At 36.6% G+C, this 26188-nt stretch overlaps 1 protein-coding gene across 3 annotated transcripts in view; it reads left to right on the top strand.

Moving 5' to 3' along the window:
- Nucleotides 1-15386, top strand: part of LOC126266605 (E3 ubiquitin-protein ligase LRSAM1-like) — a 189562-nt gene extending 174176 nt beyond the window's left edge. For all 3 annotated transcript variants that reach the window (XM_049970929.1, XM_049970930.1, XM_049970931.1), the window contains one exon: nt 2083-15386. In XM_049970929.1, the coding sequence (XP_049826886.1) occupies nt 2083-2205 (123 nt within the window). In that variant the 3' untranslated portion in view covers nt 2206-15386. The remainder of the gene's footprint in view (nt 1-2082) is intronic.
- The last annotated feature ends 10802 nt before the right edge of the window (nt 15387-26188 follow it).

Below are 26188 nucleotides of genomic sequence, written 5' to 3' on the forward strand. Positions count from 1 at the left end.
AGAGCATTACTTATGTCACACTTTTTGAAATATTTAATTATAATGTCTTCTCTCACTCTAGATGAGGACTGTTTTATCCACTGTCACATTTGTTTGATTGTAGATCATTTTAAAGCTCCCTTTGGCGTGAATTCATGTTGGGTCTTAGCCATCATCCATTTGTTCCATTCCTCTCTCATATACATTTGAAATGGTTTATTTATTGAGACATCAAGAAATTGCGATTGTGAAGTAAGTCCTCTCAGAATAACAGCAAGCTCTGTATTTCCCTTTCTCAATTTCTCTTTTGCAGAATTTTTCAAATGACTACTAAATGGGTCTAGAAGAAGAAGAGAACTCTTCTTCAATAAAACACCTTTCCTTCTCTCCCACACACGGTTACTCCATAACTTCATATCAGCCTCATCCATTCAACCTTTGTCATGTATGTGAACACCACCACCTGTTGGTATGTCTGGTGTTGACATTGTTTTTGCTTGAAAATGATCATTGTATTAAGTTTGCTGCCATCAGCACAACATAAAGAACAACAGTGTAGTGCATTTTTACATGTCCACTTGTTTTTATAGTTACAGTTTTTGCACCCTTTGTGGCAAAAGTTCTATCACTAGGCACATCAAATGTCAGAGGTATTTTGTCCATATTCGCTATTGGGCTTAGTTCCACATCAGTTTTCATTCAATGTTGAATAATAAAGTGATGGAAAGATAATATTTTCTCTTCATACAATTGTGGCGTTTTCTGAGATATTTTGATTTTGGTTTGCATGCTAAGTCCATGATACTTCATAAACCTGTAGCACCAACCAACCAACCAACTCCACCCTTAAAGTCTGTTAAGTTCCACTGTAGTGCTAGCTTATGAGTGTGAATTTGAATCAATTTTTTATTCCAGTGCCATTTTGATGGTGTCCTTGAATCCATTTCAGTATGTCATCATCTAGTTCTGGTGATTTTCATTCAGTTCTCTATTTGCACATTTAATTTTCCTGAGATTTTTCAGTTCTACACTAGCCCATCAATCGCGAATGGTTGTTTTTCTGTTGGTGCAGGGCTGAACTGCTGCTCAGCTGGACTGTTTCCATGTACCTCTGCATATACTATTCAGTTTATAGCCCACATCTCACCTTTTATGTTTTTCCATTACAGAACTAGCTACTAACAGAAATATTGTATTGTTACCGATAACACAATAACTTTCATTTAAAGTTCACTGGGAACATAGGCTGCAATGACAAATCATATGCTAGACAGTGTTCTGGGATTGTGATGGCGGGGTGGGAGGGAGACAGTATTTGCAAGCTTGTGAATGCCCGCAACTCATGTTTGTTGCATTGGTGCACTGCTGCTGCCATTTGACTCCAGTATTGCCAGATAGAGAGAGGTTTCCTGCGACACTGAATGGCCGTTTTTAAGACTGGCAGGAATTTTAAATCAAACACTAGACATTTTATATGAGGATAGATTGCACCTGAATTTTGGAGGCAATTTTTTGAAGAAAAAAGTAAGTCTTGCAATCCATTAAATACCATATAACTTTATATCCTCTGCCATCACCAGCTACTACTCCACTCACCATACTACTGATATTCAGTGTATTTCACCTTTCCTTTGTTTAGTGTATAATTTCATGACCCCTCATTATTCTGTTCATCACATATTTTGTTCATCATAAGAGTATGTGTTATTTTCAATTGCTGTGAATTGTTATAAGGAAATGGATATTCAGTTTATCAATTTAGAAAACTATCTAAAATAACACTAAAATTGACTGTAATTTTTTTCAGTTAAAATTTATAAAGCAGCTGGCTAGTTTCACTTCCTTCCTTCTGAGATCATTGTAGTTTTGTTGCCACAAAAAGGATACATTTTTTTTTTTCTATCCTAAGCATTAATCAGTATTCTCAACAGGTTTATTTGAATTTTTCTTGTTATGTATAAAACAACTGCAATATATGTTTTGGTGAACATTACTAAATGCTCCTTTTATTGCTGTGTATAAGAGCCTTAAAATTTTTCATCAGTTTGATAAATGTAAGTTCTTTATGCTTGAAAATATTACTTCCAAAATTATCTTTTGCAGAGTGACATTGTATTTGTCTCGTGTGGTCATATGTGCTGCTGCAGTATATGTTCCAATCCACTAACAGAATGTCCGATGTGCCGAAGCAACATCGTGCAGAAGCTGCGTGTTATAATGCCATAATGTTTAGTATGTTTGTTTCAGAGTAGGTACTGCAGGTAGTATTTCATAGATTCTAGTCAACTGCTGTGATCTGACACAAAATATATTGTGAGGAGAAAAAAACAAATTTTCAGATGATATCTAGTTTGTAATTATATACTTCTGTAATCAGTTGACACAAGTAATAACTATTCATATGCTTATAGTGTTGGAAAGTGCAGTGGATACTCAGTGTAGTTAATAGACTACAGAAGCCAGAGCTTTCAGAAAATGCTCATCAGCATGTACTATCATGGCATATGAGCACTATTTTTCAATTTTTTTTGTTACTTTAAATTAATATTACTGGAAATTTTTAACAATGAGCCAAAATTCTGCACAAACAATTAATAACAATTCATACGTGACTCCTCCGCATTTTTATATCTTCATTTGGCAGTGGACTTCAAATCCATATCTGGTCATCCTGATTTAGGTTTCCTGTAGTTTCTCTAAACTGATTAAAGCAAATGCTGAAATGCCTCCTTTCAAAAACAACATGGCCAATTTCATTCCACTGCTGTGCCCTGTCTGTGCTTGTGCCCCATGTGCAACATCCCACTTGATACTTTGATCACGATTAAGCTTTACCTATTCGGACATACACGGTCTGTTCAAAAAATTCCAGAACTTAGTCCTTAATATTTTTCTATACTTATACCTTTTACTTATTGTGCATGGTCTCCTCTTCGGGAAGCAGTTTTGGTATGCCTCTTGCTAGATCACGGAAAGTGCCGCTGCAAATTTTCCTTTATCTTGCCTATTGTTGCAAATCTTTGTCTTTGCATTGGGGTTTTCAACTTTGGAAATTAAAAAAAAAATCTGCACGGGCCAGGTCTGGAGAGTACAGAGGATGTGAGAGAACATTCATTTTGTTGTTTGTGCAGTAGTCAAGCACCAACACGGATGAAGACCCATGAATTGTCTAGCCACATCTCTGGCTCTCACATTTTCTTGCAGGCATCGCAAAATGGCCCGATAGTACATTTGATTAACAGTTTGTCCCTATGGCATGAATTCATGATGAACTGATCCTTCGATGTCAAAGGAATAACCAGCATGGCTTTGACACTTGACCTGACCTGACGAGCTTTTTTTGATCTTGGAGAATATTTCCCAACCCATTGTGAAGATTGAACCTAGGTCTCGACATCATAACTGTAGACCCACATGTCACCAGTTATGATTCTCTTAAGGAACATCACGTTTTCATTCTTGCGAACCAAAAGCTCTTCACAGATTGCGAGGTGAAAGTCTTTCTGGTCTTGACTCAAGAGTCATGGGACAAACTTGGCAGCAACACAGTGCATTCCAAGAAGCTTTGTCAGGATTCCATGATATGATCCAACTGAAGAAATGTTACATTCTTCTGCAATCTCTTGGACAGTTAGTCTTAGATTGCCATACACAATTTTGTTGACTTTCCTGACATGAGCATCATCAGTAGGCATCAAAGAGCGTCCTAACCGAGGATCATCTTTAACTTCCATCCAGCGACTTTTAAATCGTATGAACCATTCATAACTTAAAATACAGCTTAAGCACTCATCACCAGAGGCTTCCTGCATCATTTGGTGTGTCTCTGTAAAGGTCCTCTTGAGTTTCACACAAAATTTAATGCAGACGCGTTACTCCTCTAACTCTTCCATTTCAAAATTCGCGAATTGTACAACACTATGTTCTGCTTAACACAGGTCTGAACAATAACTAACAGACATACAAAATGAAACTTCCAGCAGTTACCCATTAAACACAAGCATGTGTAGTGATGCCTACGGCACACTGCTCTCACACACCATTAGTGTAAAATTCTGAATGTTCCAGAATTTTTTGAACAGACTTTGTATAGAGGATATGAATAACGCTATGATTTTATGCATAGGGAGAAAATGTTATTAACTATCTTTGTCTCCTAATAAAAATTCACAGTAATTAGCAGCTGTGAAGGAAATTGCCAACTTCTGGGCATTCTACGTCTTGTTTGACTGCACAGGAAAACCAGATAACATTAATATGAGAGTATATGTAATATAAATGAGATATTTTTCTTTTTTTATATGTACATCACAGAGCTATTACTTTTATGCAGTCAAGATGCTGTACTACTATTGTACCAGCAATCCTTCACTGATATTTTACCATTCCAAATGTCTTCCGTGGTGCACAGTTTACCTTCTTTCAGAAATATTTAAGCTTTAACAGTTTCAAAATAACAGTTCACTGTCACTTATTTTGCTGGTATTTGTGTGCATGTGATAACCATATTCTTAACATCTGAATACATAATTGTTAAATATTGGCTTATGCTAAATAGTAGAAATATTTTATGTCTTTTTGCTCTGGATTCATAGCCAAAACACAATACATCCAAGCCTACTGCAAAAAATTCATCACCCACAACTCATCGAATATCTTCTCAGTGAAAAATGGAACAGTCAGTGAAAGTGTGGCAACTAATATCATAACAACCATCTCATGCAACTGTAATAATAGTGGTCCATTTTGATGGTTAGCTTTGCTTTAATTTCAGTGCCTGAAATATTCTCTCTGGAATAGAGGCAGAGATCATTGTTTTATACTGTGGTTACCAGATGGTACCATCATCTCACAATTTCACACCCTAGCCACAAACAAGTCACCTTATTTTCAATATTGTACTTTCTTGATGGGGTATACATGGAACATTTTTCAGAATCTTTATTTGTCTTTCATTATTTTTCATACGATTGGCTTTAGTCAAGTGTTTGCAACAATCAATTACATACATTTGAGAACTAAAAGGTTTTCTTTATCACTTAGAAAAAGCATATTCAGGGTGTACATAAAGTCCGGAAACACTTTCAGCTAATTATTGCACAAGAACTAAACTTTTTACAGATGTCATACATATTGCATTTTGAAGAGAAACTGTGAATTTTTTTGTTACAAACAGTTTATATGCGAACCATGAGTGACCAGGCATACGTGAATAAGGTAATCGAATTTTTGCCATACCCGTCCCAGCATGGCTTCCTCGACTGTGGCAGTTGCTTCCCATATTCTCTCCCAGAGCTCTGCTACATCACATGGTAGAGGCGGTACATACACCAGATCTTTAATACGTCCCCACAGAAAAAATTCACACAGGGTGAGATCTGGCGATCAGAGAGCCCATTTCATGAAACAGTTGTCCCCTTCTGTAGCACTGCTTATTCATCAATGTGGCAGCTCCATGTTTGGGTACCCACAAACTTAACGATGAATATGGGGTGGAGCACCATCCTGCTGAAAGATGAACGGAGAGTCCAATTGCATTTGAGGCATCGGCCAATGCTGCAACATGTCCAAATAGGAATATCCAGTGTCAGTGCTCTCGTCGAATAAGAATGGCCCATACAGTTTTTGACGTGACAAGGCACAAAAAACATTTACCGTTGGGGAATCGTGCTCAAATTTAGTGCATTTGTGCGGATGCTTTTTACCCCAGATTTGACAACTATGCCTGTTTACTTTCCCATTAGTGTGAAAAGTGGCTTCGTCACTAAAAATTAAGCGATCAACAATACCATCCCCAACCTCATTCAGTTGCTGCAACTGCGAACAAAACTCGAAATGCTTGTCTTTGTCATCATCATTGAACTTCTGCACTAGCTCCAATTTGAATTATTTCATAGACTGCTTCTGTTGCAGGACTTTCCACACTGTCATTGTAGCCATTTCTAGTTCATGGGATGCACAACGCACCGATTTATTTGGACTCCTTATGAATGTCTCTCATATGCACTCCACATTCACTTCACTCACACTGGGACATCCACTTGTCTTTGTCGGGCACAGGAACCGGTCATAACAAATTTGTTGTGCTAGTGGTAAATGGCCTTCCTTGTTGGTGGCTTCTTACCATACTTGGCTCTAAACATCCATTGAGCAGCTGTAGCACACTTGTTTTTGTCGAAATCCAACACACAGAAAGAGCCCTCCACATCTGAATTCGCCATGTTTGCGACTAGTGCTGACTATCAGCAAATTACCAACTGTGCTGTGGCAGTATACATGAAAAAAAAACTTTCAGGGTTTCTCTTCAAAATCACATATTTACGATACCTGTACAATGTTTGGTTCTTGTGCAATAAATAATTGAAAGTGTTCCTGAACTTAATGTACACACTGTATTATAATGATTAATTTCTAGGAATTCTTTAGTTGAATAGAATTCATTGTTTTGTTCACATTTTCCCTTCGAACCCACCGGCTGTTGCCACAAGGTAATGTCGAAGCTCTCTCGTTACCTTATTGACCTGCTTATGCTTTTTCTTCAGCAGTTCTTCAGAGGTTGGGTGGAGGGAAAGAGGTGCCTCTCTTAACAGGGTCACACACTGCATCCTAAGTCATTCATTGGCTTTAAATGAAGTAGCACTGCCCCGCCAAGGGCCCTCCCTCTTTCTCCCTCTTTTCCCACACTTCTCTCTCTAGCGAGAAGTGCTGGCCTCACCATTATACTAGAGTTATGTGTGCTGAGTGCACTTTGATGTGATGCCTATCAATGGACCACTGTACTGTAATGACCTGGGCTACTCTTTGTGATTGTAGCTTATATCTTTACATTTACCAAACCTGGCCACTGTACCGATGTCTGGCCAGTCAACTCGCTGCACTGTGGCTTCTCTTGCCATGCACAAGGCTTTGAATGTATTCTTATTTTGTCAATAATTTTAATATGAGACTTGACTTTTTTTCTGTGAACATGACACATTTAATTAGTAGTACTGTATGAGATGAGTGTGGTAACTTAATGAAGAATTTTATGCATAAGTACTTACAGTTATTATTGACTATAGTAAGTTTTGAGGAGGGCAAATCCAACAACTGACAGTTTCTGGAATCGTATACATGCTCATCAAATCTCGTGTTAAATTTTTCCAGATTTCCTGTGGCATATATTAAAAGTTATATACGTATAGGCTAGGGACTGTCATTATGCCATGCTGATACTACTAATAAACATCTGATCACTTTTTTCTGTTGTCTGAATATGCATTTAGCTCTTGTGAATTACTCCAAAGCAATATTCCATACTGCAGATAGCGACAGAAGAAAACAAATTATGATTGGAGGATCAACTATTTGCTCATACTGTTTCATAATTTATACAATAAAAATGTTCATAAGCTAATTTGCTGTGCAGATAATTGATGTGTCCTTTCCAAGAGAGTTTTTTATCTATGACCAGCCACAGTAATTTCACTGTTTCCTTTTCAGTTCCCTTGAGGTTAAAAATTATTTATGCTGTTTTTGTCTGCTTAAAGTACAGTGTATTGGCCTGACGTCAGTGACTAGGCATTTGGATCATTTTTCTTTAGAAATGCTCTCCTTATTAGTGTTGTTATGAATGTAAAGTACATTCTTATTTGGTGTATAATTCAAAAAGTCGTTATGTAGGCGTTGAGCAGGAAAGGTCCAAGAACATAGTTTTGGGGTATTCCTCTTTTTATTGCAAGTATAATGTAATGCTTGAATAAATCAAGTGATTTATCTTAATTGTGATGCTATTCTTCACTTTTGATCATTATGCCCTGTGATGCTGAGTCAAATGCTCCGCCAAAGTAAATGTTCTGGGCATGCATAGCCTTTGTAGTCTTCTTCATAAACATTATTTGCCAAAGCTTCAACTGTTTTTACAATAAGACCTGAACCCAAACAGTTGTTTATTTAAAATTTTGTACCGTTCAGTATAGCTCCATATCTATTTATGAATGCAATTTTCTATTATTTTGGATATGTCTGGTACTACTGAAATGGGTTCATAGTTATTGGAGAGTTTTTATTACATAAGCTGTGTAATGGTGAAGACATTTTGGGAAAATTCCTTCATTTAGTACTCTGTTTGACAGTGAGAGAAGTGGCATTTTGATTTTCTTTGCTATTTATTTTATAATGGAATTACTGAGACCAAAATAGTTTTCTGTTTTGAATTTCTTAGCTTGTTTATCAATTTGTAAATATCATTTGAAGTGTTATAACTCCAATTAAATTTCTCACTTCTTGTCCATTTTGCACGAGTGAGCAGGGTAGAATTATTAAGTGTAGTATCATAGTGGGGTTACTATTTTCACTATTAAAATTATTAATTTCCATTTTAATGACATTCCAAGCTGCTTTACATGTAGTTTTAGAATTTAAAATATACTCAGCATTTGCGTTGCACTTAGCAATTTTGATTTGGGATCAGTAGAATTTTCTCATATTTATGTACTTTCCTTTGTTTCTGCCACTTTTATGATCTTATCTTTCAGAATGGTTAGTAGTATCCTTAGTTTGTTAAGTTGTGGGATGTGCAGTTTGTTCATGTCATACTGCTTTTGTATAATATAGGTACTATATCATTTTGTTGTAGTGGGGCAGTTAGTTCTTTTCTATTATGTGCATAATCTCTATTTGGAAAACAGAAAAGCATTTATCAGATGTTTTAGTGATATCCATTACATCAGACCAACACAACTTGTTTAACATATAGTTCACAGTAGATTCTCATAGACTTCCATACCTCCCGCCGAACTTTCTGTTTTAACCCATAGCTCTGGAAGATCTACTATTCCTAATTCTGTGACATCACATTCAAGAGAGTCTGTGTGTACTCGACTAATTATGTTATCAAGTCAAGATGCATTTAGTCTACTAGGCTTTTCATTGAGACAGTAGTAATTCGGTGACTTCAGAGAATTGACCATGTGATTCACAGTTTTTATCTTTACCTTAATATCTGTGTTTAATATCAACTGCAATTATAATTTTTTGTTGCTTACATTTGGACAGCTGTAAAATTAAAGTATTAATTTTTTTGTAAATACAATCTCACAAAGAACTTGGAGTTCAATAAACTGAGACAATTACAATGTTTTGTGTGTGCTTTCACCATACTGGCTACTTTGAATGCACGTTCAAGGCACATAAGACTAAGGTTTGTTATTGAGTTGTGTAAATCAAGGTCACTTTTAATGAAGCTTGAGACCCCACCAAGTAAAATGTTTGTTCTGCAGTAGCTAGTAACTAGCAAGTATCCAATAGGAACACACGTCTGTTTCAGAGTCTTTCCTCCATTCTTAATTATCACATGTAACACTACAGTCAACAGTATTGTAATTCATTGATTTTACTTCTAAGAGACTGCACATGTATATGAAGAAGGCGGATATTGTTATTAGTACAGAAAGGTATTTTGAGTTCACTGGTTCTTGCATGGTTATTTATTTTCACTGGGTGACTTAGAGCAGCACAACTGTCTGAATGAATTAGTGTGCTGCAGTTTCCTCTTTACATCAGTTCCATCCCTCCTTCCTCTAAAACATTGTTTCCTCCATATAAAAAAAGGGGGAGGTACATAAGCATGTCTTTTAGCACAAGGAATTGTGTTGAAACATTTCATTCATAACTTTGTTTATCTCATGACAAACAAAATCTTTTCCCCTTGGTAATTTTGATGCCATCATATGCAATGTGCAAATTTTTCTCTAGTCTACTAATACCCATTACATTCCATTTTGCATAAATGGAGTGTGTTTTTTCTAATAATAAGATTTATGATTTTATTACATCATCATCATCATCATCATCATCATCATCATCATCATCTGGCACAACAGAACATGTACATGTACATATAGAATAGCAGATTATAAAAAATGACATCAATTCTGTGTAAAGCTGGCTTAACAGGTAACTGAACATTATGGACTACACACAGATGCACTGAGTGCTGAAGAGGCACCTTACTGAAAGCCTGGCATAATGATAATACTTCTACTTTTAGATGTATGTATATGATATGCACCACAAAACTATTGAGTTTTTAAAAGCAATGGGATATCTTTATGTCAGTTGGCCAGTGATTCAAAATGCCATCCTTCCATTTTACAGTACCAAACACAGGTACACATGGTGTCTTGTAAGATAGTTTTGTTTGAGCATAAAGCAATAACTAGGAAAAGGCCTTTTTTCCACTCCACTGCAGTTTCCAATGCAAAAGTTTAAAGTAAAGTTTTATATGTTGCTGAATGACTTTTTAAATAATATACTTGCAATCATGCCATGCAAAGGACTGTTTTTAAAGGTATTATAACAAATAAGTTAGAAAAAACATCACAATCACTTTCAATGGAAAACAAAAAGAATATTCCCATTATAATACGTGAAGCAACTCTGCTTACTCATTATTCCAAACAAATGCAGATCTTTTTAGGAGAATGAAAATGAATACATATGTGATGTCCGTGTTGTTGAGTTATGATAAAGGAGCTTTTTTTACTGATTAGTGCCAAATTTCAGGTACACATAGTACCCTGAAAATGTGTGTAATGATTGTTTTTAAATTTTCTGAAATAAGGTATCATAAGTACACCAATATTACTTGCAAATAAGCTGGTGTCATTAATTGGAAAAGCACAAATTAAAGAGATCTTATAGAAATCTCATTATAAATATTGTCAGCATAGCACAATGTCATATTTCTACATTTTCTACTGCAGGCGCATCAGTTTTATAGACTCGTAGCTGAATTTGGTGGTAGACAAATGTATAAAGTTGCAAATTTCAATGTTATTAAGACAGCCTGCATATTAAGAGGTGCATTGTATGAAGTTAAATGCAAATATTTGGCATTTTGTCTCAATATTTATTGTTACTGTTTACAAGTATTTTATATGCTGCATATGTAAATTTTTCTACCAGTTTATAAGACAGTAAGAACTCTGATTATATGAATAATTTTTTGTATAATTTGTGTAACTACTTACTGATATTGTGATGGTAAGGGCCTAAAGAGCAAGCTGGCTTGTTCACTGTGAGATTTCATTTCATAAGACAGTTCATAGTATTAAAATATCTGCTACTGTGAAATATAGAGCCATATTTTTGTGTCAGTGTTGTTGTTTTTTTTTTTAATTTGTGCCATTTGATAGCCTTCTGTAACATTTTCATAGCAGGACATTTATTTGCAGATTAGGCCATGAAATACCTTTATTGTGCCACCGCTACTGTATATCCACACTGAATGGAAAGGCAGTACAAAGTACTTTTAGCCATTTTCCATGGGTTATATTCCATTAAACCTTACAATTCTTTATTGTGTTATGTGAATATCTGCTATATAACTGTGCACCATTATTCTGAATTACAAGCATACTGGGCATTAAACCCTCATCTTACTACTAATAAGTGTTTAAATCTATTTAGAATTGTGTTATCTTCATTTTGGTGGTTAAAAAATGTGCCTTAGCTAACTAGTACTAAGATAGCCTTTTTTCATAATATTGTAATAAAATTTGGAATGGCTTATACAGATTGTCATTTGAAAGCAACTAATCTCATCATTATAACAATGAAAATAATCAGTTATTGATAATAAAAAGTAAATAGATAGATAAAAAATCTACTCACCGAGTGGCAGCCAAGGAACACACACACACAAAAAGGGTTTAGCTTTTACAAGCTTCTGGCTGGAGGAGGAGCAGCCACTGGCTCCAAAAGCTTGTAAAAGTTAAACCCTTTTGTGGGTGCGCTCCCCTGCCGCCGCTAGGTGAGTATACTTTTTATGTATGCATTTACATTATACTGTCAATAATCTCATCATTAACCTTAAATTCATTCTTGCGGACCGACATCATATGAACATAACAGGGTGACAGTTATTGCCACTTTCTCATCTCTCTCTCTCTCTCTCTCTCTCTCTCTCTCTCTCTCTCTCTCTCTCCTTCTTCTTCTTCTTCTTCTTCTTCTTCTCTCTCTTTTTAATAAACTGTTCAAGAACATAACTTTTACTAATATTGTCTAAAAAAATGACTATGTTAAGAGCTTTCTGTCATATGCTGTTAAGATGACATTTTGTTTTTCTGTATGAATGAAAAGTGTATCAACAGTTTCAGTGTAATTATTTACAGTTCAGTAAACAAAAGCAATAAAAGACCATCACTCACAGATAGCTGATTGATGTGTGGCATGGAAAAAACAACAGCACAAAAGTTACTAGCTTACGAGCTACTACCCTTTTTCCAGTTTAAGTACGTACACTCACATGACCAACCAGACACACGCAAACACCCTACACCTCCCATCTCCAATCCCCTCCTCTGTGACAGTTTCACCATGTCCTTGGAGATGTGTACTTAAACTAGAAAAACAGTTGTACTTCAAAAGCTAGTAATGTCTCCATGCTATTATATGGTTCTTTACACTATGCATCAGTTAGCTGTAAGTGAGTGGTTATTATCCTTAGTTTTTTTCTTCCATCTTGTAGTATCTGTAATTGTAATATTCTTTATACTTACTACAATAATGTTATGTGCTTTCAAATTGTGGAGCTGGCTACTCTACGTGTATCATGTGAAAACATTAGACACATGTTTTCATGATGTTATTTACATTTTGCAGTAAGGAAATAAAACTGATACAATATAAAAAAATTTGACTAAGAGCAACATTTGTACATAAAAAATAGGGACCAGGAAACCAAATATAAATTGCTGGTATATAAAACGCAATAATCCAGAATATTTTTTCCATTATGTTAGTTGTTACAACAAACCAAATTTTTTATTGCGTGTTAATTTCTGAAAATTACTTCTTTTTGTAGCCATAAGAGCAACAATCATATTTGTTACATGGATAAGAAAGTAAACTACAAATTACAGTACAAAATTTTAGTCTGGCGTAATTTTGGTATAAGTGTAAGTGTAGTGAGAGAAAATTAGATTGAGGTTACTCTCCTTCAATTTCATTTTATTTTTATTGCAACTCTGAAAATAGACAAAAGCTATTCAAGTTGCTCACATATCCCTTAGTCTCCATTCATTAGTTTTATTTTGATTTTCCTGACTTTTTTATGAATCTAGCCACCAAAAATTTCTTAAAGTTTGAATCCTTCATTTCAGTATAACAGTCACTCAAATTCTAAATCTGTACACTGCCTGGTAGACAGACCTGTGAATAAGTCACATCCCATACCCATCCTTAAACTGTAAAACCGACAGTAATAGCTAATGGTTAAATTCGGTAGTCACTGCTACACTTTTTTTTCCCTCAGTATGAGTATTTCATTACACATTTTGCAATCCTCCCATGCATTTCTATTGGATAACCACACACAAAACCCAACCACTATCTCATTTACATTTATCTGCGCTTACTGTAAGGGAGGGCATCTCCAGAGTGACGTGATGTGTAGCATGGAATGCAGGTGACTTGACACCAGTAGTAGTGATGCAGCATTAGTCATGTTTATTTCAGGCGAAAAGGTGTACTGGCTTAAATCAACTTAACTAACGTTAAGCAACTAAAGTCCAACAGGTGTTGTGTACATCCTTATTGTCATACCAGTATGAACTAACATGGTGCTTTTGAGGTGTTTACGAAGTTGAATATGTACCCCACTTTCCTTATATTTACTAATACCAACTCAACAAATCTTGAAGAAAACAGTTTATTTTTATCAGGGATTATGGGATCTACTGACCATATTGGTAGCTTTGACAGAAAGCATGCCAGAGTTGAAGCTCCTGTTAAATCTAGATAAACAGTCTGTAATCTTTTTAGTTGTCTTAGATGCAGTTGGATTATTTTTATCAGGTGGCATTGAGGAGAATAGCCACAACAATGATGAGAATAATGATGAGAATTATGAAAAGAAATGCCTTTGTAAAGAATTGTTTGGCAGTGTGTGCCCATCTTCAGAACCAATACCTTTGCTAAAATAAGACTGCAGATTGATTTTTCCGCACCTGAAATGCCATATCCTTGTAGATAATTAACTAATGAAAGGCATATTTAATTACAGATTATCCTGGGTAAGAAGGTGTGTAGGTGCATTAGTGTCAAAGTTCTGAGTATTAGATAATCAGTAAATTGTGACATGAATAAAACTGATGTGATAGTTTAAGCTATTTCTTCCATAATTTTAAATGGATTCATTTTGGTGTATTCTGCCACACAAGCAGCACAGTGTAGGCCATCCTATTGAGAACTCATGTCAAAAGACAGAAAATCAGTATAAACAGCACTATGTAAATGAGAAATTGGCTCTGCAATTTCTTTTTCAGCACTGATCAGATATTACTTAAGATCAAACAAATCAGTAAAAAGATTTGCAGACGTACTTCATATAAAACTACACTACATCTTTCTATTTAGTTCTGTTGGCTTTCTCTGTCAAAGATAAATTAAATGAATTAAAACTACTGTACATGTCTGATATTTCATCCACAATACTTTCCCACACTTTATCTTGGGCATTCTTGCTGCTATATTCAGCACTGCTTTGATCATAAATACATGGATGTTTATCCACAAGATCATTTCTTATTTTCCTGGACACAGACACAATCCTGTAACCAAAGCAGAAACTTTCATAAACTGTCTCCAGTACAATAGTGGTGTGTGCCAAAAGTGGAAGATGTCACTTTTCATCTGGAAATGATGTGCCATGTTGTACAGCTCAGCTATGTCATGTCAGATCAACAGCTGCTACTCCATTAGAATGTTTTTGTTCCTTCTGAAGTCATAAGTTAAATGCAAGTCTCGTGCCATGCCATGATCTGGGTCACTTGCCACATCACTCCAGTGGGTGCCCTGCCTAAAGTAAGTTCTCATTTACACCTCTCCCATCTCTTCCTCAGCTTGAATGTGCCCTAGAGTTCAATACTTCTCCTATAACATGACATTGATTTTGCACAAGTATTTAGAATTTATAACATTTTCAAGTTATGCTTAGTAGCCATTTACAGCTATCTATTTGGGAGAATGACAATTAAAACTTCCAGTCAGATTGCACTTCATCAAAGAAGTCTCAATTTGTGCAATAAATCAATCGTAATCAAATAGAAGAGACTCTTGGTCCATACTTTTTTCACCAGATTATTTGATTTTGTTCTACATAAAACTGTCCAGTGAAGTGGCCTTATTATAACCAGTTACACTTAAGATCATATAGCATAAGTATATTTATATGCTGCTCTTTTTGAAATAACACTGTGATAATAAGTAACTCAGGAGCTATGAATTTTTATATAACTAGCCTAAAGCTTGCTATGCATTCCAGCACTCACTCTTTCTCTTGTTGATTATATTTCTAAGAATTACAACTCCTCCAAACTGTAATTATGTAAACATTTCAAATAAATGGCAAGTCTGCAAAGATATTAACTGTTTCATTTGTAATATCTTTACCTCTGATGCCTGCCCACCTGTCATCTTTGTATTCCCTCATCCTCAAAACTGGGGGGGATCCCTCTCATTTTGAAGTGTGCGTAATCTGCCCTCCTTTTTAAATTACCCCATCCAACAGTCTCTCCTTCCCTTTCTAAGAAAGGAGCTATTGCCAAAAGCTAGATGAGTGTTATGTATTTTTGTATGTACACATTGGCAGTACTGATATTTCACCTCCAGAAGGTAAGTACTGACTGGAAATTGTGTGCTACAGTTTTTTCATTTGTGTAATGGGCAGTCAAATGAAAACGAGACACTTGAAAAGAAAAGTATGTAAACTGTTTATTATTTCAAAATGAATCACCATATGTTAATACATTTATATCACTGAGAAACAAGATGTCAGTGCCTTCATGGACCAATGTTTGCAGTAGCCTGTGGATCAATGATTGTATCCAAACACCTATTCACTGGAAGTAAATTGATAGCCATCAGTGTCTTCATTCAGGAGGTTGTTTCAACTATGCAGCAGAATAACACTGTAGGAAATACTGCAAGGTTTTTAGAAATGATTCCATTGTACAATCAACAGTTTCAGGCCTGAGCCAACATCCAAGCAGTTCTTCATAATCCACGCATTTCTGTTGCCTGTGTTAAATAATGGTTGATGCGGTGTAAAGAGCAACACAACTGGGCAATGCCTGACTGAAAACAAGTAATTTGGTGTGTTGAATTGTGCTATATTCTGTGGGTGCTTAACAAAATGCTAACTGCAGAAGGATATGAACATGTTTTACAGTATTGTATACTGCAAACTGTAGAAAAACAGTTTGAAGGTGACAACTGATTGTATCAGCATTACAATGCACCGTGTCATTAAAGGGGCATCTGTGAGCCGATGGTTTGTGGGCAATAACATTCCTGAAATGGAGTGGTCTGCCCATAGTCCTGACCCAGACCCAAAAGAACTCCTTTTGGATGACTTAGAACATCAGCTTGCCCCAGATTCCAGTCTCCGACATTGCTACCTTCTCTGGTTTTGGCTCTTGAGGAAGAATGGGCTGCCATTCCTCTACAAACATTCAGACATCTCATTGGAAGTGTCCTTGGCAGAGTTCAAGTCACCGTAAAGGTGAATGGTGCACATGTCCCATAGCAGTGTCCCCTAATAGGTATCCAGATACTTTTGATCAGATAGTATATGTGGTATCAGTGTGCTGATCTGAAAGCTTGACATTATGTGGTATAGTTGTCTTTCCTATGGAGTTACAAATATTGCTAAGATATTTTTGATTTCATTTGCCTGGCTACATTGGTGACCTCACACAGATAACTACCCCATCCTTTCAATCATGTTTACACAAGAATTTATACCAATTACCATTCAATACTGAACTTGACGTTTATTTCCACTCAGCACCTCCAATTACTCATTCTTCAAGATTCAAGATCTGTCTTAGTTCCCACAAAATCATCTGGAAGAATAACTGTAATCATAAAGAAGTTTATAATTTTGAGGAGTTCATTTTTTTTTACTCCACTGTTCTGCCCGAGTTTAGCTACATTTCTTATCTTTTGATGAGCAATGGCTTACATTTCTCCTGTTTTCATTCTTCTAAGTTCATTCTGCTGCCCAAACCCAGTAATATATTATCAATACCTCTGATTGTCATTCATGTGGATGGATGAATTGCTCTTCCCTATCTCTTACTCTTCTCTCAAACTTGCTTCCCGCCATTCTTCTTCTGATCTCCCTACTTCAGACTAAGGTTTCACAATGTCAAAGCAACCGATTCCAAAATTTACTGAATTTAAGTGCTAAAAACTCTTCTCTTCATCCTTTTACTCCCACCTGGGTTTTGTCTTATGCTAATCTTTAACTTCCATGTTTTCTTCTTCTTCTTCTTCTTCTTCTTCTTCTTCTTCAAATCTGTGTATGTCAGTTATAAATGGTAAATTGCAAATGGTGCAGACAGTAGGAAAGCATATACTGTGTCAGGAACGGGGAATCAGAGGCGGGGACAGAGACATTACATAAAATATACAGACTGATTTACAACAATGTTTGAATGCAGCAATCCTTTCCTGAGGAAGAACTTCAGCAACAAGCATAGGAACATTCAAGCAGTAGGCAGAGCATAATCTGAGAAATACTGTGATTATTACAGGAATCTAACAAAAATAATTTCTTGCAGCCTATTTGCCAATTATCTGGTCATACCATATAAGAGAAAGTCTGATGAAAATACCAATGGAGCAGGTGTGAGGAATGCATAAATTTAATATAGCATCAGTGGTATAGTTTAAACACTCCAGTCATTGGATTTGGTTAAATTAAAAGAAGACAATGTGGAAGTAGACAACAGATTAATTTAATGTTTAATGAAACATTCATCAGACACTGAATATATGAATAACCACACACATCAAAAACATTTTGCATCACCTCGGTTCCCAGAATTCCTGAAGACAGACGTTGACTGTGGATATTGTATCACAGACACAGTCTCTTTGACTGTTCAGTGATGTCGCTAAACCCAGCCAAAGATGTAAACAACCATGCATGAGCAGTGCCTATTAGACGGAGGGGGTCTGACAACCAATCAGTTCCAGCCATTCCACCGCGAAAGAGGTACATGGCTCATGTTGTCTGCAGTTCAACCATGCCCAAACGTTCAATACTGTGGTTCAATCGTGTCCGCATTGTTACTTTGTGCCAGGAAACGCTCTCAACGAGGGAAGTGTCCAAGTGTCTCGGAGCGAAACCAAAGTAATGTTGTTCAGACATGGAGGAGATACAGAGAGACGGAAACTGCCTATTACATGCCTCGCTCAGGCCGCCCAAAGGCTACTACTGTAGTGGATGACTGCTACTTATAGATTATGGCTCAGAGGAACCCTGACAGCAATGCCATCATATTGAATAATACTTTTCGTGCAGCCACAGGTCATCATGTTATGACTCAAACTGTGTGCTATAGGCTGCATGATATGAACTTCACTCCTGATGTCCATGGCTAGGTCCATCTTTGCAACCACGACACCATGCAGCATACTACAGATGGCCCCAACAACATGCCAAGTGGATCACTCAGGATTGGCATCACGTTCTCTTCACCTATGAGTGTCGCATATGTCTTCAACCAGGCAATCATCTGAGACATGTTTGGAGGCAACCCGGTCAGGCTGAACACCTTAGACACACTGTCTAGTGAGTGCAGCACGGTGGAGGTTCTCTGCTGTTTTGAGGTGGCATTATGTGGAGCTGACGTATGCCACTGGTGGTCATGGAAGATGCCGTAATGGCTGTACGATACGTGAATGTCATCCTCCAACCAATAGTGCAACATATCTTCATGGATGACAATTCGCGCCCCATCATGCACATCTTGTGAATGACTTCCTTCAGGATAAAGACATCACTTGACTAGAGTGGCCAGAATGTTATACATACATGAATCCTATCGAAAATGCCTGGGATAGATTGAAAAGGGCTTTTTATGGATGATGTGACCCACCAACCACTCTGAGGTATCTACGCCTAATTGCCGTTGAGGACTGGGACAGTCTGGAGCAACAGCGCCTTGATGAACTTGAGGATAGTATGCCATGATGAATACAGGCATGCATCAGTGCAAGGGGACGTGCTACTGGGTATTACAGGCACAGCAATCTGGACCTCCACCTCTGAAGGTCTTGCTGTATGGTGGAACAACAGGCAATGTGTGGTTTTCATGAGCAATAAAAAGGTCGGAAATGATGTTTATGTTGATCTCTATTCCAATTTTCTGTACAAGTTCTGGACCTCTCGGAAGCTAGGTGATACAAAACTTTTTTTTTACATGTGTACCTTCTTAGAACCATCGTTGATGCCTGAAGTACAGAACAGAGAATAAAGTCTCTTGTTAACAACATTGAGAACAGAATTTCATAAACATCTGAACTGCTGTTTTGGAACAAAAGTGCTGTTAGATTGTGCAAGCTGAAAGCAAGGATCATTACTTTTGAAAGGTTGGCTGCACATGCAAACTGAAAGCAAATATCATTACTTTTGAAAGGTTGGCTGCAACTTCTGATAATACCTGGAGAAAATGAATTAATTTACTTACCTGGAAAATTTTTCATGGTAAGGAAACTATTCCATGATTGTGACTGTAGTTCAGATTCACAATGTGAGAGTTATGCAAACAATGACCATCTACAAATATTCTCAATGTAGCAAGTGAATAAACTATTACAGTACAACTATGGGTGAAGTAATAGAGCTACTAGATCATCTTCCTCTAAAGACTGAGTACTCCTTTAAGCTTCAAATCACTCTCCATTTTCTTTTCGCTGTCCTCTTCATTTCTTGATACTTTTGACACCATACCTTTTATTTTATTCTTTCTTGGCCTCTCCTTAGTTTTATTTCCCATTTTTTTTTCTCACGTTATGTATGTTAGAAACTTATTGTGCCTCAATACATCCAAAAACTTATGCTTTCCTAGTTTGGATTTATGCTATGAGGTTTTTCTTCTCATTGGCATCTTCATAACCTTTGTCAGTATTCTCCAGAGCCATATTTCAATCACTTCTAAGAGTTTTCTGGCTGTTTTCAACAGTGTCCAACTTTTACATTCATATAGGGGAGTACACTCAAGGTGAACATGTTGTACTTTTTTTTCTGTACTAAATGCCTAGAAATTGTCTTCGATCATTGAAAGCCTATATAGTGGTTACTATTTTTCCATTTTCCATGCTTGCCCAATACTATTCTTTATCAATTTTTTTTCAATTTCATTTCTTTCAGTTTTTAAGTTGGGTGTCCTAATTTTTGCTTGGTTGGTATCATCACTTTTGACAATTTTAGGTTCAAAATTTTTCATGATTGCTGAAGATTTAGAGAGAATGTTTTGCATATGTTTTTCACAGTAGCTATTTAAGGTAATATCATTTGCAAATGTTATGCAGTGAATAGGAATTTAACTCACTTTAATGTCAAATGTCTTTCCTTTAAAGACAATCACAGTTTTGTCAATAAAAGGTTAAACAAATTGGGAGCTAATGAGCTCACTTGTCTTATCCATTTACTAATTTTTACTATACATTTTTATCTATTAATCTCTATTCTCACATTTTAGTTTCTATGCAAGTTTAACAATGATCTTCCATATTTACAGTCTAGATATGTGTGTAGCAAGGTCTTTAAAACTTTCTTCCAGCTATTTCTAGCTCAATAAAGAAAATTTGATTGTAACAGTGCTTGATGACTTCTCTGGTCCATTTTTTTAGTCTTAAACCAAACTGATCATCAGGTTCTAGTTCTGTTTTACATTTTATTTATTTTATATTATGGAGGTGAGCATTGTTGTTGCATGTGGAATTAGGATTATTATTCTGCAGCAGTCCATTTTATCCACTGTTTTTATGAATGAGTACTGTCTTAATTCCCACAAAATCATTGGGAACAATAATTTTAGTCATAACAGTTCTGCCAGAATTTAGCTGGCACTTCACCTGGATCTGGAGCTTTCTTTAGTCTGTTCATTCAGTGCTTCTTGTAATTCCATTTTCAAAAGTGGTCATTAGATTAGATGTACTTTTTGTTCCAATTTACCCATAGTGAGGAGACTCTCCAGGATGCAGAACATGTCAGAAGATCAAGAATACCCAATAAATATTTGCAAAAACAAATATGCTAATGTACCTTCCACAGATCCCAAGTGGAATTATAATCATAGACGAGGAATGAATCAAAAACATTATTAATCATACTTTCATTTATGAGGTAATAAACACTAAATCGAAGAACACTTACACTTATCGCATTGCTGCACTGAATTTGTACAGAAGTCAGATTGTACCTCTTACATTATTAGTAACACACTCCCATCAGTTGTTTCTACGGTGAAATTCATCAGTGGAGTAGGAGGAGTTGACGACTAATAAATCCTTGAGGCCCCTCTTAAAACTGCACTTTATTGGTAGTTAAACTTTTTACGGCTGCTGGCAAGTTATTGAAAATGTGTGTTCTGGAATAATGGACACCACTTTGGACCACAGTAAGTGACTGTGAAGATTATTCTTATTCCAAGTATTGAGTCCATGAACTGAGCTGTTGGTTTGAAAAAGAGATATATTTTTAATGATAAATTTCATTAATTAATGAATATATTGGGAAAAATATATATCATCTCCAGTTCCCTAAACAGGCCTCTGCAGGGTGTCATTGAGTTCATAGCACAAATAAGTCTTATTACATGTTTTTGTACCTGGAAAACTTTGATTTGGCTTGATGAGTTACCGCCAAAATAATCCCATATGACATTATAGAATGAAAGTAAGCATAGTATGTCAGTTTTTTCATTTTTATATCCTTTATGCCTGACAATATTCACATTGCAAATAGAGAATTGTTTGGCGCTTTGGCAGTTCCGTGGTGTGCTCCTCCCTCCTCAATTTATTATCAAGCTGTTATCCCAAGAACTTAACACTGTTCACTTCTTTTAGCTGTTTGTTGTCATATTTTAGGCATATATTGGTGGTAAACCTCTTACAATTTCTGAATTGCTCTAGTGGTCTTTATCCCCCCCCCCCCCCCCCAAAAGTTCGGTGACAAAGAATTGGTTAGGAACCATTTACCAATTTCCATGAAACTTTTGTTAACCATCTTTCTAAGACTACACTTGATTTGCTATTTATTACAATGTATGTATCGTCTGCATACAAAAGAAACTTGGCATCCAGTAATATTACCAATGAAAGGCCATTGATGTCCATAAGAAAAAGAAGTGCCCTATGATGGAATATTGTGTGACGCCACATGTAATTAGTTCCCAGTTGGATGATTCCTGATAGCTTAATACATATCTTTTTCCTAATGACACCCTTTGTTTACTGTCAGATACACAGGCTTAGAACCATTTTGCAGAAATTTCTGTTACACTGTAACATTCTAATTTATTTAAAAGGATATTGTGATTTATATAGGCAAATCCCTGTGACAGATCACAAAATATAGCAGTAGCCTATAATTTATTGTCTAATACAGGTGTTCCCAACAAAATTTTCTCGAGGACCCCCTCATCGAGCATGATTGGTATCTTGTCACATCATAGTAAATGCAAGTTTGTGTGTAAAGTGACTGTCAGTTGTAAGCTGGAAAGAGGTAGCACATGCTGTCTTAACAGCATACAGCAGAACTATTTGTCTCTATCTAATTCTAGTTTTGCGCTAGTGTGTGCTAGTGTCAGTAGGCTCTAGGATTCGCTAAAGCTCTGCTCATGCAGGAAGTGTCCAAAAAAAAAAAAAAAAAAAAAAAAAAAATTGTTATCATGCAAAATATATTTAATATCTTTTTATATTATAACAGCATCTTGCAGACCCCTCTGGCATAGCTTGCACACCCCTGGGGGTGTGCAGACCACCTGTTGGGAACCACTGGTCTAATGAATTAAGTACTTTTTCACTCTATGTGCAAATAGCCTTCTCAATACCAGAACTCTTTAGAAGTCCAAACTGAGATCTGGATAATTTATTATTTGCTGTCAGATAGTTAAGAAGCTGACTGGATATTACCTTTTCTAATGGGAAAGTTGCTGAAATTACAACTGCATGGAAATTTGACAGTATTTCTTTATCTCCTTTCAGGCACACTCTTTAATTAACTTTTTTTTATATTTTATCCCCCGCCCCAATGAACCATGGACCTTGCCATTGGTAGGGAAGCTTGCACGCCTCAGCAATACGGATAGCCGTACCGTAGGTGCAACCACAATAAAGGGGTATCTGTTGAGAGGCTGCCTTGTAACATTAACCAAAATGGCCTTGCCGTGTTGATACTGCGAACAGCTGAAAGCAAGGGAAAACTACAGCCATAATTTTTCCCAGCGACATGCAGCTTTACTGTATGGTTAAATGATGATGGCGTCCTCTTGCGTAAAATATTCCAGAGATAAAATAGTGCCCCATTTGTATCTCCGGGCGGGACCTACTAAGGAGCATGTTGTTATAAGAAGAAAGAAAACTGGCGTTCTACGTATCAGAGCTTGGAATGTCAGATCCCTTAATCAGGCAGGTAGGTAAGAAAATTTAAAAAGGGAAATGGATAGGTTAAAGTTAGATATAGTGGGAATTACTGAAGTTTGGTGGCAGGAGGAACAAGACTTCTGGTCAGATGACTACAGGGTTATAAATACAAAATCAAATAGGGGTAGTGAGGAGTAGGTTTAATAATGAATAAAAAAAAAATATAAGCGCGGGTAAGCTACTACAAACAGCAAAGCGAACGCCTTATTGTAACAAAGATAGACACAAAGCCCATGCCTGCAACAGTAGTACAAGTTTATATGCCAACCAGCTCAGCAGATGACAAAGAGATTGATTAAATGTATGATGAGATAAAAGAAATTATTCAGACAGTGAAGGGAGACAAAAATTTAATAGTCATGGGTGACTGTAATTCGACAGTAGGAAAAGAAGGAAAAGTAGTAGGTGAATATGGAATGGGGGGTAAGGAATGAAAGAGGAAGCCACCCGGTAGAATTTTGCACAGAGCATAACTTAATTATAGCTAACACTTAGTTCAAGAACTATGAAAGAAGGTTGTATACATGGAAGAGCCCTGGAGACAGTGGAAGGTTTTGGATAAATTATATAATGGTAAGACAGAGATTTAAGAACCAGGTTTTAAATTGTAAGACATTTCCAGGGGCAGATGTGGACTCTGACCACAATCTATTGGTTATGAACTGTAGATTGAAACTGATAAACTGCAAAAAGGTGGGAATGTAAGGAGATGGGACCTGGATAAACTGACTAAATAAGAGTTAATAGAGAGTTGCAGAGAGCATTAGGGAATGACTGACAAGAATGGGGAAAAAAAACAGTAGAAGAAGAATGGGTAGCTTCAAGAGATTAAATAGTGAAGACAGCAGGGGATCAAGTAGGTAAAAAGACGAGGGCTAGTAGAAATCCTTGGGTAACAGAAGAAATATTGAATATAATTAATGACAGGAGAAAATATAAAAATGCAGTAAATGAAACAGACAAAAAGGAATACAAATGTCTCAAAAATGAGATTGATAGGAAGTGCAAAATGGCTAAGCAGGGATGGCTAGAGGACAAATGTAAGGATGTAGAGGCTTATCTCACTAGGGGTAAGATAGATACTGCCTACAGGAAAATTAAAAGAGACCTTTGGGGAAAAGAGAACCAGTTGTATGAATATCAAGAGCTCAGATGGAAACCCAGATCTAAGCAAAGAAGTGAAAGCAGAAAGGTGGAAGGAGTATATAGAGGACAATATTAAGGAAATGGAAGAGGACGAAGATGAAATGGGAGATATGATACTGCATGAAGAGTTTGACAGAGCACTAAAAGACCTAAGTCGAAACAAGGCCCCTGGAGTAGACAACATTCCATTACAACTATTGATACCTTTGGGAGAGCCAGTCCTGACAAAACTGTACCATCTGGTGAGCAAGATACATCAGACAGGCGAAACACCCTCAGACTTCAAGAAGAATATAATAATTCCAATCCCAAAGAAAGCAGGCATTAACAGATGTGAAAATTACTGAATGATCAGTTTAATAAGTCATGGCTGAAATATACTAACATGAATTCTTTACAGACAAGTGGAAAAACTGGTAGAAGCCGACCTTGGGGAAGATCAGTTTGGATTCCGTAGAAATGTTGGAACACGTGAGGCAATACTGACCCTACGACTTGTCTCAGAAGATAGATTAAGGAAAGGTAAACCTACATTTCTAGCATTTGTAGACTTAGAGAAAGCTTTTGACAATGTTGGCTGGAATACTCTCTTTCAAATTCTGAAGGTGGCAGGGGTCAAATACAGGGAACAGAAACCGGATGGCAGTTCTAAGAGTTGAGGGGCATGAAAGGGAAGCAGTGGTTGGGAAGGGAGTGAGATAGGGTTGTAGCCTATCCCTGACGTTATTCAATCTGTATATTGAGCAAGCAGTAAAGGCAACAAAAGAAAATTTTGGAGTAGAAATTAAAATGCATGGAGCAGAAATAAAAACTTTGTTTGCTGATGACATCGTAATTCTGTCAGAGACAGAAAAGGAGCTGGAAGAGCAATTGAACAGAATGGACAGTGTCTTGAAAGGAGGATGTAAAATAAAAATAAAAAAAATCAAAATGAGGATAATGGAATGTAAAATAGGAAATGAGACACTTAAAATAGTGTTGAATTTTGCTATTTGGAGGGCAAAATAGCTGATGATGGTCAAAGTAGAGAGGATATAAAATGTAGACTGGCTATGGCAAAGAAAGCGTTTCCGAAGAAAAGAAATTTGTTAACATCGAGTATAGATTTAAGTGTCAGGAAGTCGTTTTTCCAAGTATTTGTACAGAGTGTGGCAATGTATGGAAGTGAAACATGGACGATAAATACTTTAGACAAGACGAGAACAGAAGCTTTTGAAATGTGGTGCTACAGAAAAATGCTAAAGATCAGATGGGTAGATCACATAAGTAACGAGGTGGTACTGATTAGAATTTGGAAGAAGAGGAATTTGTGGCACAACTTGACTAGAAGAAGGGATCAGTTGGTAAGACATGTTATGAGGCATCAAGGGATCACCAATTTAGTATTGGAGGGCAGTGTGGAGGGTAAAAATCGTAGAGGGAGACCAAGAGATGAATACATTAAGCAGATTCAGAAGGATGTAGGTTGCAGTAGGTACTGGGGGATAAAGAAGCTTGCACAGGATAGAGTAGCACGGCAAACCAGTCTCTGGACTGAAGACCACAACAACAATATATTTTATCACAACCATTAGAATTT

This window comes from Schistocerca gregaria, chromosome 4 (genome assembly GCF_023897955.1).
Source record: "Schistocerca gregaria isolate iqSchGreg1 chromosome 4, iqSchGreg1.2, whole genome shotgun sequence".
Lineage (NCBI taxonomy): Eukaryota > Metazoa > Arthropoda > Insecta > Orthoptera > Acrididae > Schistocerca > Schistocerca gregaria.